At 37.6% G+C, this 14,634-nt stretch overlaps 1 protein-coding gene across 1 annotated transcript in view; it reads right to left on the bottom strand.

The window, feature by feature from the left end:
- Nucleotides 1–70: 70 nt before the first annotated feature.
- Nucleotides 71–14,634, bottom strand: part of CTSC (cathepsin C) — a 40,925-nt gene continuing 26,361 nt past the window's right edge. The window contains exons 6-7 of the mRNA XM_036860974.1: nucleotides 8,001–8,132; nucleotides 71–1,218 (exon numbers count right to left, since the gene is read on the bottom strand). Of these exons, the coding sequence (XP_036716869.1) occupies nucleotides 716–1,218; nucleotides 8,001–8,132 (635 nt within the window). The 3' untranslated portion in view covers nucleotides 71–715. The remainder of the gene's footprint in view (nucleotides 1,219–8,000; nucleotides 8,133–14,634) is intronic.

Genomic DNA, 14,634 nt, shown 5'->3' with positions numbered 1-14,634 from the left:
TAACCAATACTTCCAAATGCAAGATACACCATAAGAAGGTTTAACCAATAACCAGACTCTTATCAAAAACTCCTGTATCTTTTCTTTATAATCTCTGTCTCATCAAATATCCAGGAGATAATTTCAGGGTTCACTAGACATTAACTGAGTATACCCCCTATTGTAAACGTTCATAATTTTGTTGTTTTTAGTTGAAATACGCTGAAATGATTTTCCTTTTTAAAGTATTTACATAAGTGAGACAAGTAAATACAACTGAAGGAGTCAAGATTAAAAATTCTCTTAAGCACATACATAAATTTCATAATACATATCACCTGAATACTTACAAAAAATCTTTAAATTTAATAATCATTGCCATATTTTCTCATGATTTATACAATTTAAAAATAAGCCTGTGCATTCACACAGATTTTTTAAAATACAGCATCTGTTTGAATCACAAATGATTAGCAAAATCCATTACTTCATAGTTCACCATCATCCATAAAAACCTCATTTCACTGAATACTTAGGAAAAAGCAGGCTGGTGTTCAATGGTAAAGTATATTACAGTCAAGGGCAGTTTTAATTTTAAAGGCACAAATCTTCATAGGAATCTGTTTGTAACCTTTTGACATTGCAGTAGCAATACGGTAAAAGTCTCTAGTCTGTGAATAAGTCAGTTTCCTTTCACGACTGATGGTGGTCAGTATGAAACGCTGGGAGGTACACCCTACAATTTAGGAATTGGTGTGGCCGCCAGTGCTATGCTTTCAATTGCACACTCATCGGTTCCTCTGCGGATCCGGAAGTAACCATCCTCACCCCAGCCAGGGCCCCAGCTGTTTTTAACAATCCAGTAATCCAGTCCAGAGGCCAAGTCAGTGCCATAGCCCACCAGCAGGACAGCGTGATTGGTCAGCTCAAAGGGGTTGAAAGGGTCTCTCAGACCAGTGTGGTGGTAAATCCCCTTGTGGTAGTGGAAGAAGTCATCGTAGACTTCAAAGGCAACTGCCACGGGCCCGTGATGGACCAGCTCAAGCTTCATCAGGGCTTCATTGCAGCCCCCATAGAAACCTCCTACATAGTGGTACTCGGAGGAGTAGTAATGGAAGCAGTCCTCTTTCAGTTTGCATGGAGAATCTGTGCCCGTGTAGGGGAAGCAGGCCTCTTCCACCAGCCCAAAATCTTGGGCATGCTTTCCTGCGATGAGGTATGGGAAGCCACCTTCACAGCCTGAAGATGAAGAACACACAGAGTTATTATCACCCTCTATTAGAAAGGGGTACAAAAGAAACTGTCCCATTTCATATTTTTTCTTCTCTACGCCATTAATTATTCTTTATGTCACCCCTAGAAGTTGTTTCTTAGCTTAAATACCACTTCATTCATCCATCCATCAGCCATCTATTTGACAGACATTCATTCGGCACCTGATGTGGAAGGTTAGCTTCGTGGTTAAGTGGGAGGCTCTGAAGCCTGACTATATAGGTTCAATCCAAAACTGGGTTAAGAATTGATAATTTCTCTGTACCTCTGTTTACTTATCTGTAAAATATAGATAGCAATAGCACCTTCCTTGTAGGATTAAATTAATTACTTCATGTAAAAGCAATAAAAGTTCGCTATTATTGTCATTATTAAATAGCCAGACACTTCCTCAAGGAAGTCTTCTCTGACCACCTCTTGCAGAAAAGTCTAAACCAGGTCCCCATATCCTTCCTCCAGTCCTGGCCCTATTACAGGCATATCTCACAGACACTGCAGGTTCAGTTCCAGACTACCACAATAAAGCAAATATCACAATAAAGTCACACAAATGTTTTGGTTTCCTAGTGCATATAAAAGTTATGTTTACAGTCTACTGTAGTCTCTTAAGTGTGCATTTTGTCTAAAAAACAGTACACACACCTTAATTTTAAAATGCTTTATTGCTAAAAAAAAACCCGCTAACCATCACCAGAGCATTCAATGAGTTATAATCTTTTTGCTGGGCAGAGGGTTGGAAATATTTCACGAATTACCAAAATGCGATAAAGAGACATGAAGTGAGCAAATCCTGTTGCAAAAATGGCACTGACAGACTTGCTCAATGCAGGGTTGCCACGAACCTTCAACTTGTAAAAAAAAAAAAACAAAACATGCTGTATCTGAGAAGCACAGTAAAATGAGGTATGCCTGTATACACATCTAGAACCCTTTTTCTTCATTGTTCTTATAATTATTTAATTTCTATTTTCCTCACTTAACTGTAAGCTTCATGAGGGTAAGGACTCTCTTGATACTTCAGAGTCCCCAGGGCCCAAAAGTCACAATGTCAGAGTTTAATAAGTATTTCAGAAAGAAGGAAAGGCTCACTGACAATCATTCACCAGCAGTTTCACTGGTGAACTGAGAAACTCTCTAGTGGCCAAACCTGCGGTTGACAGCAGAAAACTTTAACATGAGAATGTTTCTCCCTGAATCAACGGCAGCTGGGCTTTCTACACACCTTACGTATAGCCTGTTCTAGAAGCCTACGTACACAATTTTTAAATCCTTCTGGAGAGAAACCAGTTTCGTATGATTTTAATAAGAATTAGGTTTCAGAATGAGACCTTATTTGGAACTGAAATTCATGCTTAGAAGCTGAGTGGCCTTCAAAATACTATAGAACAACTTCATGTCTGTTCCTTGTCTATAGAGTAACAGCTACTCTTTTCAGGGTTTGAGCACTGTTGGGTAATGCATGTAAGAGGCTCCAAAGAGCCAGTGCTTACTCAAAATACAGCAATTATTGACATCTTGCTGGATGGTGCAGTGAATTCCATGAGAAACCACTTGATAATAAGTGATACAGCCAGAACTTGCACCCAGGTTTTTTTTTTTGAATTTTAAAATTTTAATTTATTTATTTTTTATACAGCAGGTTCTTATTAGTCATCCATTTTATACACATCAGTGTATACATGTCAATCCCAATCTCCCAATTCATCACACCACCACCACCACCCTCCACCGCTTACCCCCCTTGGTGTCCATACGTTTGTTCTCTACATCTGTGTCTCAATTTCTGCCCTGCAAAACGGTTCATCTGTACCATTTTTCTAGGTTCCACATATATGCGTTAATATACGATATTTGTTTTTCTTTCTGACTTACTTCACTCTGTATGACAGTCTCTAGATCCATCCACGTCTCAACAAATGACCCAATTTCGTTCCTTTTTATGGCTGAGTAATATTCCATTGTATATAGGTACCACTTCTTCTTTATCCATTCATCTGCCAATGGGCATTTAGGTTGCTTCCATGACCTGGCTATTGTAAATAGTGCTGCAATGAACATTGCGGTGCATGTGTCTTTTTGAATTATGGTTTTCTCTGGGTATATGCCCAGTAGTGGGATTGTTGGATCATATGGTAATTCTATTTTCAGTTTTTTAAGAAACCTCCATACTGTTCTCCATAGTGGCTGTATCAATTTACATTCCCACCAACAGTGCAAGAGGATTCCCTTTCCTCCACACCCTCTCCAGCATTTGTTGTTTGCAGATTTTCTGATGATGCCCATTGTAACTGGTGTGAGGTGATACCTCACTGTAGTTTTGATTTGAATTTCTCTACTAATTAGTGATGTTGAGCAGCTTTTCATGGGCCTCTTGGCCATCTGTATGTCTTCTTTGGAGAAACGTCTATTTAGGTCTTCTGCCCGTTTTTTGATTGGGTTAATTGCTTTTTTAATATTGAGTTGCATGAGTTGTTTATATATTTTGGAGATTAATCCTTTGTCCGTTGATTCATTTGCAAATATTTTCTCCCATTCTGAGGATTATCTTTTCGTCTTGTTTATGGTTTCCTTTGCTGTGCAAAAGCTTTTAGAGTTTCATTAGGTCCCATTTGTTTATTTCTGTTTTTATTTCTATTACTCTAAGAGGTGGATCAAAAAAGATCTTGCTGTGATTTATGTCAAAGAGCATCCTTCCTATGTTTTCCTCTAAGAGTTTTATAGTGTCCGGTCTTACATTTAGGTCTCTAATCCATTTTGAGTTTATTTTTGTGTATGGTATTAGGGAGTGTTCTAATTTCATTCTTTTACATGTAGCTGTCCACTTTTCCCGGCACCACTTATTGAAAAGACTGTCTTTTCTCCATTGTATATCCTTGCCTCCTTTGTCATAGATTAGTTGACCATAGGTGCTTGGGTTTATCTCTGGCCTTTCTATCTTGTTCCATTGATCTATATTTCTGTTTTTGTGGCAGTACCATATTGTCTTGATTACTGTAGCTTTGTTGTATAGTCTGAAGTCAGGGAGTCTGATGCCTCCAGCTCTGCTTTTTTCCCTCAAGACTGCTTTACCTATTTGGGGTCTTTTGTGTCTCTGTACAAATTTTAAGGTTTTTTGTTCTAGTTCTGTGAAAAATGCCATTGGTAATTTGATAGGGATTGCACTGAATCTGTAGATTGCTTTGAGTAGTATACTCATTTTCACAATAGTGATTCTTCCAATCTGAGAACATGGTATATCTCTCCATCTGTTGGTATCATCTTTAATTTCTTTCATCAGTGTCTTATAGTTTTCTGCATACAGGTCTTTTGTCTCCCTAGGTAGGGTTTATTCCTAGGTATTTCACTCTTTTTGTTGCAATGGTAAATGGGAGTGTTTCCTTAATTTCTCTTTCAGATTTTTCATCATTAGCATATACGAATGCAAGAGATTTCTGTGCATTAATTTTGTATCCTGCAACTTTACCAAATTCACTGATTAGCTCTAGTAGTTTTCTGGTGGCATCTTTAGGATTCTCTATGTATAGTATCATGTCACCTGCAAACACTGATAGCTTTACTTCTTCCTTTCTGATTTTGATTCCTTTTTCTTTTTCTTCTCTGATTGCTGTGACTAAAACTTCCAAAACTATGTTGAATAATAGTGGTGAGAGTGGACATCCTTGTCTTGTTCCTGATCTTAGAGGAAATGCTTTCAGTTTTTCACCATTGAGAATGATGTTTGCTGTGGGTTTGTCATATATGGCCTTTATTATGTTGAGGTAGGTTCCCTCTATGCCCACTTTCTGGAGAGTTTTGATCGTAAATGGGTGCTGAATTTTGTCAAAAGCTTGTTCTGAATCTATTGAGATGATCATATGGTTTTTATTCTTCAATTTGTTAATATGATGTATCACATTGATTGATTTGTGTATATTGAAGAATCCTTGCATCCCTGGGATAAATCCCTTGATCGTGGTGTATGACCCTTTTAATGTGTTGTTGGATTCTGTTTGCTAGTATTTTGTTGAGGATTTTTGCATCTATATTCATCAGTGATATTGGTCTGTAATTTTCTTTTGTTGTAGCATCTTTGTCTGGTTGTGGTATAAGGGTGATGGTGGCCTCATGGAATGAGTTTGGGAGTGTTCCTTCCTCTGCAATTTTTTTGGAAGAGTTTTGAGAAGGATAGGTGTTAGCTCTTCTCTAAATGTTTGATAGAATTCACTTGTGAAGCCATCTGGTCCTGGACTTTTGTTTGTTAGAAGATTTTTAATCACAGTTTCAATTTCATCACTTGTGATTGGTTTGTTCATATTTTCTATTTCTTCCTGGTTCAGTCTTGGAAGGTTATACCTTTCTAAGAATTTGTCCATTTCTTCCAGGTTGTCCATTTTATTGGCATAGAGTTGCTTGTAGTAGTCTCTTAGGATGCTTTGTATTTCTGCGGTGTCTGTTGTAACTTCTCCTTTTTCATTTCTAATTTTATTGATTTGAGTCCTCTCCTTCTTTTTCTTGATGAGTCTGGCTAATGGTTTATCAATGTTGTTTATCTTCTTAAAGAACCAGCTTTTAGTTTTATTGATCTTTGCTATTGTTTTCTTTGTTTCTATTTCATTTATTTCTGCTCTAATCTTTATGATTTCTTTCCTTCTGCTAACTTTGGGTTTTGTTTGTTCTTCTTTCTCTAGTTCCTTTAGGTGTAGGGTTAGATTGTTTGTTTGAGATTTTTCTTGTTTCTTGAGGTAGGCTTGTATAGCTACAAACGTCCCTCTTAGAACTGCTTTTGCTGCATCCCATAGGTTTTGGATAGTCGTTTCATTGTCATTTGTCTCTAGGTATTGATTTCCTCTTTGATTTCTTCAGTGATCTCTTGGTTATTTAGTAACGTATTGTTTAGCCTCCATGTATTTGTGTTTTTTACGCTTTTTCCCCTGTAATTGATTTCTAATCTCATAGCATTGTGGTCAGAAAAGATGCTTGACATGATTTCAGTTTTCTTAAATTTACTGAGGCTTGATCTGTGACCCAAGATGTGATCTATCCTGGAAAATGTTCCATGCGCACTTGAGAAGAAAGTGTAATATGCTGTTTTTGGATGGAATGTCCTATAAATACCAATTAAATCTACCTGGTCTCTTGTGTCATTTAAAGTTTGTTTCCTTATTAATTTTCTGTTTGGATGATCTGTCCATTGGTGTTAAGTGAGGTGTTACAGTCCCCCACTATTATTGTGTTACTGTCGATTTCCTCTTTTATAGCTGTTAGCAGGTGCCTATGTATTGTGGTGCTCCTATGTTGGGTGCACATATATTTATAATTGTTATTTCTTCTTCTTGGATTGTTCCCTTGATCATTATGTAGTGTCCTTCCTTGTCTCTTGTAACATTCTTTATTTTAAAGTCTATTTTATCTGATACGAGTATTGCTACTCCAGCTTTCTTTTGATTTCCATTTGTATGGAATATCTTTTTCCATCCCCTCACTTTCAGTCTGTATGTGTCCCTAGGTCTGAAGTGGGTCTCTTGTAGACCGCATATATATGGGTATATATGTGTGTGTGTTTATATATATATATCTTGTTTTTGTGTCCATTCAGCAAGCTTCTGTCTTTTGGTTGGAGCATTTAATCCATTCACGTTTAAGGTAATTATCGATATGTATGTTCCTATGACCATTTTGTTAATTGTTTTGGGTTTGTTTTTGTAGGTCCTTTTCTTCTCTTGTGTTTCCCACTTAGAGAAGTTCCTTTAGCATTTGTTGTAGAGCTGGTTTGGTGGTGCTGAATTGTCTTAGCTTTTGCTTGTCTGTAAAGCTTCTGATTTCTCCATCGAGTCTGAATGAGATCCTTGCTGGGTAGAGTAATCTTGGTTGTAGGTTCTTCCCTTTCATTACTTTAAGTATATCATGCCACTCCCTTCTGGCTTGTAGAGTTTCTGCTGAGAAATCAGCTGTTAACCTTATGGGAGTTCCCTTGTATGTTATTTGTCATTTTTCCCTTGCTGCTTTCAATAATTTTTCTTTGTCTTTAATTTTTGCCAACGTGATTACTATGTGTCTTGGTGTGTTTCTCCTTGGGTTTATCCTGTATGGGGCTCTCTGCGCTTCCTGGACTTGCGTGGCTGTTTCCCATGTTAGGGAAGTTTTCAACTATAATCTCTTCAAATATTTTCTCGGGTCCTTTCGCTCTCTCTTCTCCTTCTGGGACCCCTATAATGTGAATGTTGTTGCGTTTAATGTTGTCCCAGAGGTCTCTTAGGCTGTCTTCATTTCTTTTCATTCTTTTTTCTTTATTTTGTTCCGTGGCAGTGAATTCCACCATTCTGTCTTCCAGGTCACTTATCCATTCTTCTGCCTCAGTTATTCTGTTATTGATTCCTTCTTGTGTATTTTTCATTTCAGTTATTGTGTTGTTCATCTCTGTTTGTTTGTTCTTTAATTCTTCTAGGTCTTTGTTAAACATTTCTTGCATCTTCTCGATCTCTGCCTCCATTCTTTTTCCGAGGTCCTGGATCATCTTCACTATATTATTCTGAATTCTTTTTCTGGAAGGTTGCCTGTCTCCACTTCATTTAGTTGTTTTTCTGGGGTTTTATCTTGTTCCTTCATCTGGTACATAGCCCTCTGCCTTTTCATCTTGTCTATCTTTCTGTGAATCGCACCCAGGTTTTCTGACAGAAGACATTGTGCTCTCTCTACTATCCCATCCTTATGGCTTTGCCAACAATGGCAAACTACACACAGGTAAACAGTGCCTGAAATACAACACATACCTTGAGCATACTGGCTGCAAGACACAACCTCCTGAGGACTCAAGATTGGGGTCTGGGTATTGTTGGTTAGTATACGGATTCTTGCTTCCATCATCCCCATAGAAGCAAATGAGTAGCAGCTTCCACAAGACCCTGGTGATAGAAAATAAAGTTATATAACCCAAGAGACCTTTGACGCACTCTAAAAGAATCATAGAAAACTTAAGTGCATGACATACATTAATATATTTATATTGAGTGTTGCTGTTTTTGTTCGTAAGGATCAGCACAATAAAGAAGATTCAATCAAAGAATGCTACTGACCTTACACGCAAACATTAAGATTTTAGTTTTTTCACCAAAAGGCAAACATTACTATACGGGGCTTTCCTTGAAAATATTTTGGGAGAAAAAAACCTCCTAACTTCTGCAAAGCATTTGACAGTATTCTTTTTTTTTTAACATCTTTATTGGTGTATAATTGCTTTAAAATGGTGTGTTAATTTTTGCTTTATAACAAAGTGAATCAGCTATACATATACATATATCCTCATATCTCCTCCCTCTTGCATCTCCCTCCCACCCTCCCTATCCCACCCCTCTAGGTGGTCACAAAGCACCGAGCTGATCTCCCTGTGCTATGCGGCTGCTTCCCACCGGCTATTTTACATTTGGTAGTGTATATATGTCCATGCCACTCTCTCAGTTCGTCCCAGCTTACCCTTCCCCCTCCCTGTGTCCTCAAGTCCATTCTCTACGTCTGCATCTTTATTCCTGTCCTGCCCCTAGGTTCTTCAGAACCTTTTTTTTTTTTTTTTTGATTCCATATATATGCATTAGCATACAGCATTTATTTTTCTCTTTCTGACTTACTTCACTTTGTATGACAGTCTCTAGGTCCATCCACCTTACTACAAATAACTCAATTTCGTTTCTTTTTATGGCTGAGTAATATTCCACTGTATATATGCCACATCTTCTTTATCCATTCATCTGTCGATGGACACTTAGGTTGCTTCCATTTGACAGTATTCTTTTTTTTTTAATTTTATTTATTTATTTATTTATTTATTTTTGGCTGTGTTGGGTCTTCGTTTCTGTGTGAGGGCTTTCTCTAATTTTGGCAAGCGGGGGCCACTCTACATCGCGGTGCACGGGCCTCTCACTATCGCGGCCTCTCTTGTTGCGGAGCACAGGCTCCAGTCGCGCAGGCTCAGTAGTTGTGGCTCATGGGCCTAGTTGCTCCGCGGCATGTGGGATCTTCCCAGACCAGGGCTCGAACCCGTGTCCTCTGCATTGGCAGGCAGATTCTCAACCACTGAGCCACCAGGGAAGCCCCTGACAGTATTCTTAATAATGCAGAAATGATTTACATTTGCAACATTCTGAGCCATCAAGTTGAGAGAAAATAATGGAGGGACACATATGAGCTAAGCTTTTAAATATCTCCAGAGAGGTATTTTCTAAAGCCCTTGTTGGGTGGAATTAACCCTAATAATGGCTCAGGTATGTATGTATTATAGTAGAGAGTTGGATTCAACCAGGTCAAGGAGGCAAAATACAACAAAGTCCAAGACGGTAAGAGAGTAATTATAATGATGGTTATGGTATTTAAGGTGGCCAATAAGGAAATAAAGATATAAAGCAGATGGAGGTAGTGAAATGGAAAATAAATTGAAAATTAGCTGTATGGAGGTAGGGGAGAAGGTAAAAGAAAACAGCTTTATTTAATATGTAGATGCTCTGGCAAGACAAAATAAATTTACTTAAGAAGCATATGCTAGGAATATAGTTGCTGCTTCAAGAGAAGAAAAAATATTGTATTATGAGGTAATTTATATAAAAATATTTTTTATCTGTTTCTTCAATATGTGTGAGTAGAATAAATAAATACATAGAATAAAATATGGAATGTATGTAACAAAACTTGGATTTCCACTTGTTACAATTCTAGAAAGAAATGAACAGAACCTAATATCCCTATTATGATACAGCCTCTTTCACCTCTGCCACTGATACAAATTCTACATGGAGATATGCTTGCACCAAACCCAAGACACTGGTATTAAACCAAGTTGATATGTTATTCAAGTTACTAATATATTAGTTACCAAATTACTTGAATGGTAAGCACTCCCTTGTGCACGTAAAGTAAGACAAACGAACAGACAATATTACAATTCAAAACACTCATTCTACATAAAGAGAATGCTGCCTTTGTTCTCTTTAATAAGTCTGAATTTAGTTAGTGAATGTCTTCCTCCGAAAAGTATTAAGAAGAATTAAAAATATGAGGGGCACTGTTTTTCTCTTCTCCAGGTAACTGTTCATTCATGTCCCTCCCTGAGTACAAAGGAAAGCCAGGATACTCTATGCTCAGCCTCCAACATTCTTAAGCCTACTTGAATTACTTAATACCGTTTTCCTCAAACTAAATTGTGAATTTCCTTGAGTGTTTACAGGAAATCTGTTTTCTTCACCTTGATCCCTGATGCAATGAAGGAACTCATTGCATCTTTGTAGAAAGAAGAGTCAAATTATGAACAAGTGGATACATATTTATATCCAGGAAAGAAGGTTATTTCAATGGAAACAGTTAATATTTACTTTTAGTCCATTAGACCCCTATCATGCTGTAACTGCTACCATTCTGATGGTCCCCAAAATTCTCCCCATAAACATCTCAGATTTATCCATACTGCTTTTGCCACTGAGGGATCACCTAAATTATGAAGATTAGAAGAGAAACATTTGGAAAGGGGCCTTGGGATTCATCTAGTGTACAACCTACTCAATAATACATACACTGAGATTCAAAAAGAAGCACTGACCTGTCCAAAGTCAGAAAAATAAAGGGTGGCAGGTGCTAGCATCTAAATGTCTCCTAATGCAGAGCACTGTCTTTTTCCATTTATAGATCAGTATCTACTTTAAAGAATTTTCAAATTTCCTTTCCCTGTCTTCTAGTTACTAGATAGAATGAAATTAACTTGCACATTTTGTTTTCAAAACCATCCAAATAACACTATCCTTAGGACTCCTCTTTCAAATGACAGAATGTCAAAGAACTAGATGAGTGACAGTAAATGGCCAAGGTCAGTGTTCCTTTCTTGAGACATCAGGATCTTTCAATAAATAACGTCACAAGAGTCTAGAAATGGCCCCAATTTGGCCATTTAGCATTCTTGGCCCAGGGCAGCCACAGAAATAATCTCTCTTGGTATTAACTATTAAACCCTCATCATCTGACCATCCAGCATTGTGGGAGGGACAGGCCTACATGCACATTCAAGGGCTCAGAATGTGCTCTGTTAACAGAGAAATCACAGGAATGAGGAAAGGAGATAACCTTCCTCAAGCCCTTGATGTTCCCAGAAGGTCAGCTGCCAAGGTAATTAATGCCTCTTCAAAAGTCAGGGCCAGAGTCTAGATTCTGTAAATCAACTATACTTCAGTAAACAAATAAGTAAATAAATAAACAATACAAATAAATAAAAGGACCATTTTCTCTTAAGAAGACTACGGGGCAATAAAGAAGAAGAAGGGGAGCCGATCCAGAGAAAGCTCTACAGTAATCAAATTTCCACAATCTCAAGTAGATATGTGATTGTCTCATGGTTTAACTATATTCAGCTGTAACCTCTAACAGTGGAGAGAACACTGAACTGGGAGTAAGGAGCCAGGATTCTTTTTTTCCCTTCCCTCCCACCCTGTCACTCAGCTGTGTGACTCTGGGCAAGTCACTTGACCTTTTTGGCATTTCTTTTTATCTTGTGTGTAAAAGGAATAGGGTGGAGCAGTTGAATGGCCCCTGCCTTCCAGCTTTAATATAAACAGGAGTTAGAACAAGACTTAAACGAACTAGATTTTAAAGTTAGGAAAACCCTCTGCATTTCCTAATTAATGTGACCTGAAAGACATTCCCCTTCTCTCTTGAAGATACAATAATAAATAAAGACAGCACAGCTGGGAGAAGAACAACAAAGAAAGTCCATCTCTTGCAACTTCCTAGCTCTCTTCCCTCTCACACATATCAAAGTAAATCCTGGCTACATGGCTCGTGCTTAGAGATGTTAACACGTGTAAAGGCAAGAATTTGCTCCCCCCGCCATATTTTTTTTTCATTAATCTTGATTTGCTCTCCGAATAGAGAAAAGTTGTGAATTCCCTTAACTGTGGGTAATTTTGAATTCTAGGTTATATAGAACACTGGTGTATTTAAGTTAGTGGAAATTTCCAAGCAGCCCAGTTAGTAGGAACAGAAAATAATTTTTTCCCAACCTAAAGTACAGAAAACCAAAAAGAAATCAAAAGAGGAACAACTAAGTACATTATTTTCTCAGACACCTAACAAGATACTACAGATGAGGGATCAATTTAAAAGCAATTAATCTGTCAAAGCCCTCTGTTTTTAAATTGCCCATGTCTGTACAAACCATATTTATAACACTCAAAGAATATGGAATATTAGAGATGACAATACCTTTAACTAAGTCACAAGAAAACCATTGTCAAAGGATCTAGCTTTAGAAAGTCTGATTTCCTTCCCCTGAATTATTATCTCATCAGTAGTCAATCATATATTTTGCAAAGTGAATGGAACTAAATATTTCTTTCAACCTTTTCCTAAAGAATTTTAAAAATGCCCTGTTAAAGCAGTTATCATATTGTATTTTAATGTTTTGCTTGCAGGTCTTGCTAAACTGTAGTTTCTAGGAGGAGGGCCATGTCATATTGGTCTTTATGTCCTCAGCCATTAAAATTCCTGGACTTCCCTGGTGGCACAGTGGTTAAGAAGCAGGGGATTTGGGTTCAATCCCTGGTCCAGGAAAATCCCACATGTGCAGAGCAACTAAGCCCGTGCGCCACAACTACTGAGCCCGCATGCTCTAGGGCCTGTGTGCCGCAACTCCTGAGCCTGCGTGCTGCAACTACTGAAGCCCACATGCCTAGAGCTGGTGCTTCACAACTAGACAAGCCACTGCAATGAAAAGCCCGCACACTGCAACGAAGAGTAGCCCCTGCTCGTCACAACTAAAGAAAGTCTACGCGCAGCAGCAAAGACCCAACGCAGCCAAAAAAAAATTGCTAACATATTAGATACTCTATAAACACTGCAACACAGTGGAAACAACCATGTGCCAAGCCCTCAATAACCAACACTGGACATGCAGTATTTACTTAATCTTCTCCAATAAGGATAGGAAACCTGTTTGATGACAGAATAAATTTTAATCCTCTCTTAATGTCAAACCTTTAATCGACTTTCCATTCATTTCTCAATTACCTTCAAATTTCTCTCATTTCCAATCCCTCCTTTCCAAGGAAGCTATCTCCAGAAAAGGTAGGGATGGATTTCAGGACCCACACTTTCTCTAGAGCCAAAGAGTCCCAGAATAACTGGTACAAAGGAAAGACAAAGAGATGAGACCTCTGGTGTCAGATGAAGGACAGGAACACTGCTGCTGTAAGACCTGCTCAAAGCTCCAGATATTCAGAACACTTTGCAAGAATTCAGTGAGGATGAACTGAAGGGTTGGTGGTGAATGTTGAGAAGTGGGAGAGGCTGATGAGCATTGAATTTTAGGAAAGGGGAAGGACAATTTATCTTTGGGTGTTACAAATTTATAATCCTCTCTCAGGAGACACTAATCAGAATGTTTCCAGACAGTAAATACTACACCCATTTTATAGTAACAAAGCAGTCATGTGTACAGTAATTATCTTCAAAATGAGCTTAGAAGTAATAAACCTGAGTATTATATAAATGATTCTCCAATCACTGTTGGCTAAAATTTAGGATAAGATAATTTGCTCTCAAGTGCTATTAGAGGAAAAGTTATTACATCTACTCATCCTGTATCCAATTTCCAAAAGTAACTGATAAAATGCAATTATAGTGATAATTTTGGTAAACCTGGGCTCTGCCTCCAGCCCACCATTCAGGAAGCTGAGTTAATACTTACCATTGTATGTCTTATCCTGGGGTAAAGTTAATTGAAAGGTCTTTACACAGCTCAAAAAATCTACTTTACCAGAAAAAAAATTTAAGGATTCATTTTCTGGGCTCCTATAGTAATTAAAGACTAAATGATGGGGGAGGAAAAGGGGGTATAGTGGGCAGACAGGTAGTAAAGAAGGATTCCAGCATAAAGAAGATGTGGTATATATACACAATGGAATATTACTCAGCCATAAAAAAGAAGGAAATATTGCCATTTGCAGCAACATGATGGTCCTAGAGATTATCATACTAAGTAAAGTAAATCAAAGACAAATATCATATATCACTTACATGTAGAATCTAAAAAATGATACAAATGAACTTATTTACAAAACAGAAACAGACTCACAGACATAGAAAAAAAACTTGTGTTTACCAAAGGGGAAAGGGGAGGGATAAATTAGGAGTTTGGGATTAACAGATACACACTACTATATATAAAATAGATAAACAACAAAGACCTACTGTATAGCACAGGGAACTATATTCAATGTCTTTTAATAAACTATAATGGAAAAGAATCTGAAAAGGAATATATATATATATAAACTGAATCACTTTGCTGTACACCTGAAACTAATACAACATTGTAAATCTACTATACTTCAATTTAAAAAAAAAAAAAAAAGGATTCCACCAAACCACTTGCAG

Source organism: Balaenoptera musculus, chromosome 8, assembly GCF_009873245.2.
Source record: "Balaenoptera musculus isolate JJ_BM4_2016_0621 chromosome 8, mBalMus1.pri.v3, whole genome shotgun sequence".
Classification (NCBI taxonomy): domain Eukaryota; kingdom Metazoa; phylum Chordata; class Mammalia; order Artiodactyla; family Balaenopteridae; genus Balaenoptera; species Balaenoptera musculus.
Note: the sequence above shows the minus strand (reverse complement) of the source record. Positions and strands in the feature narration are given on the sequence as shown.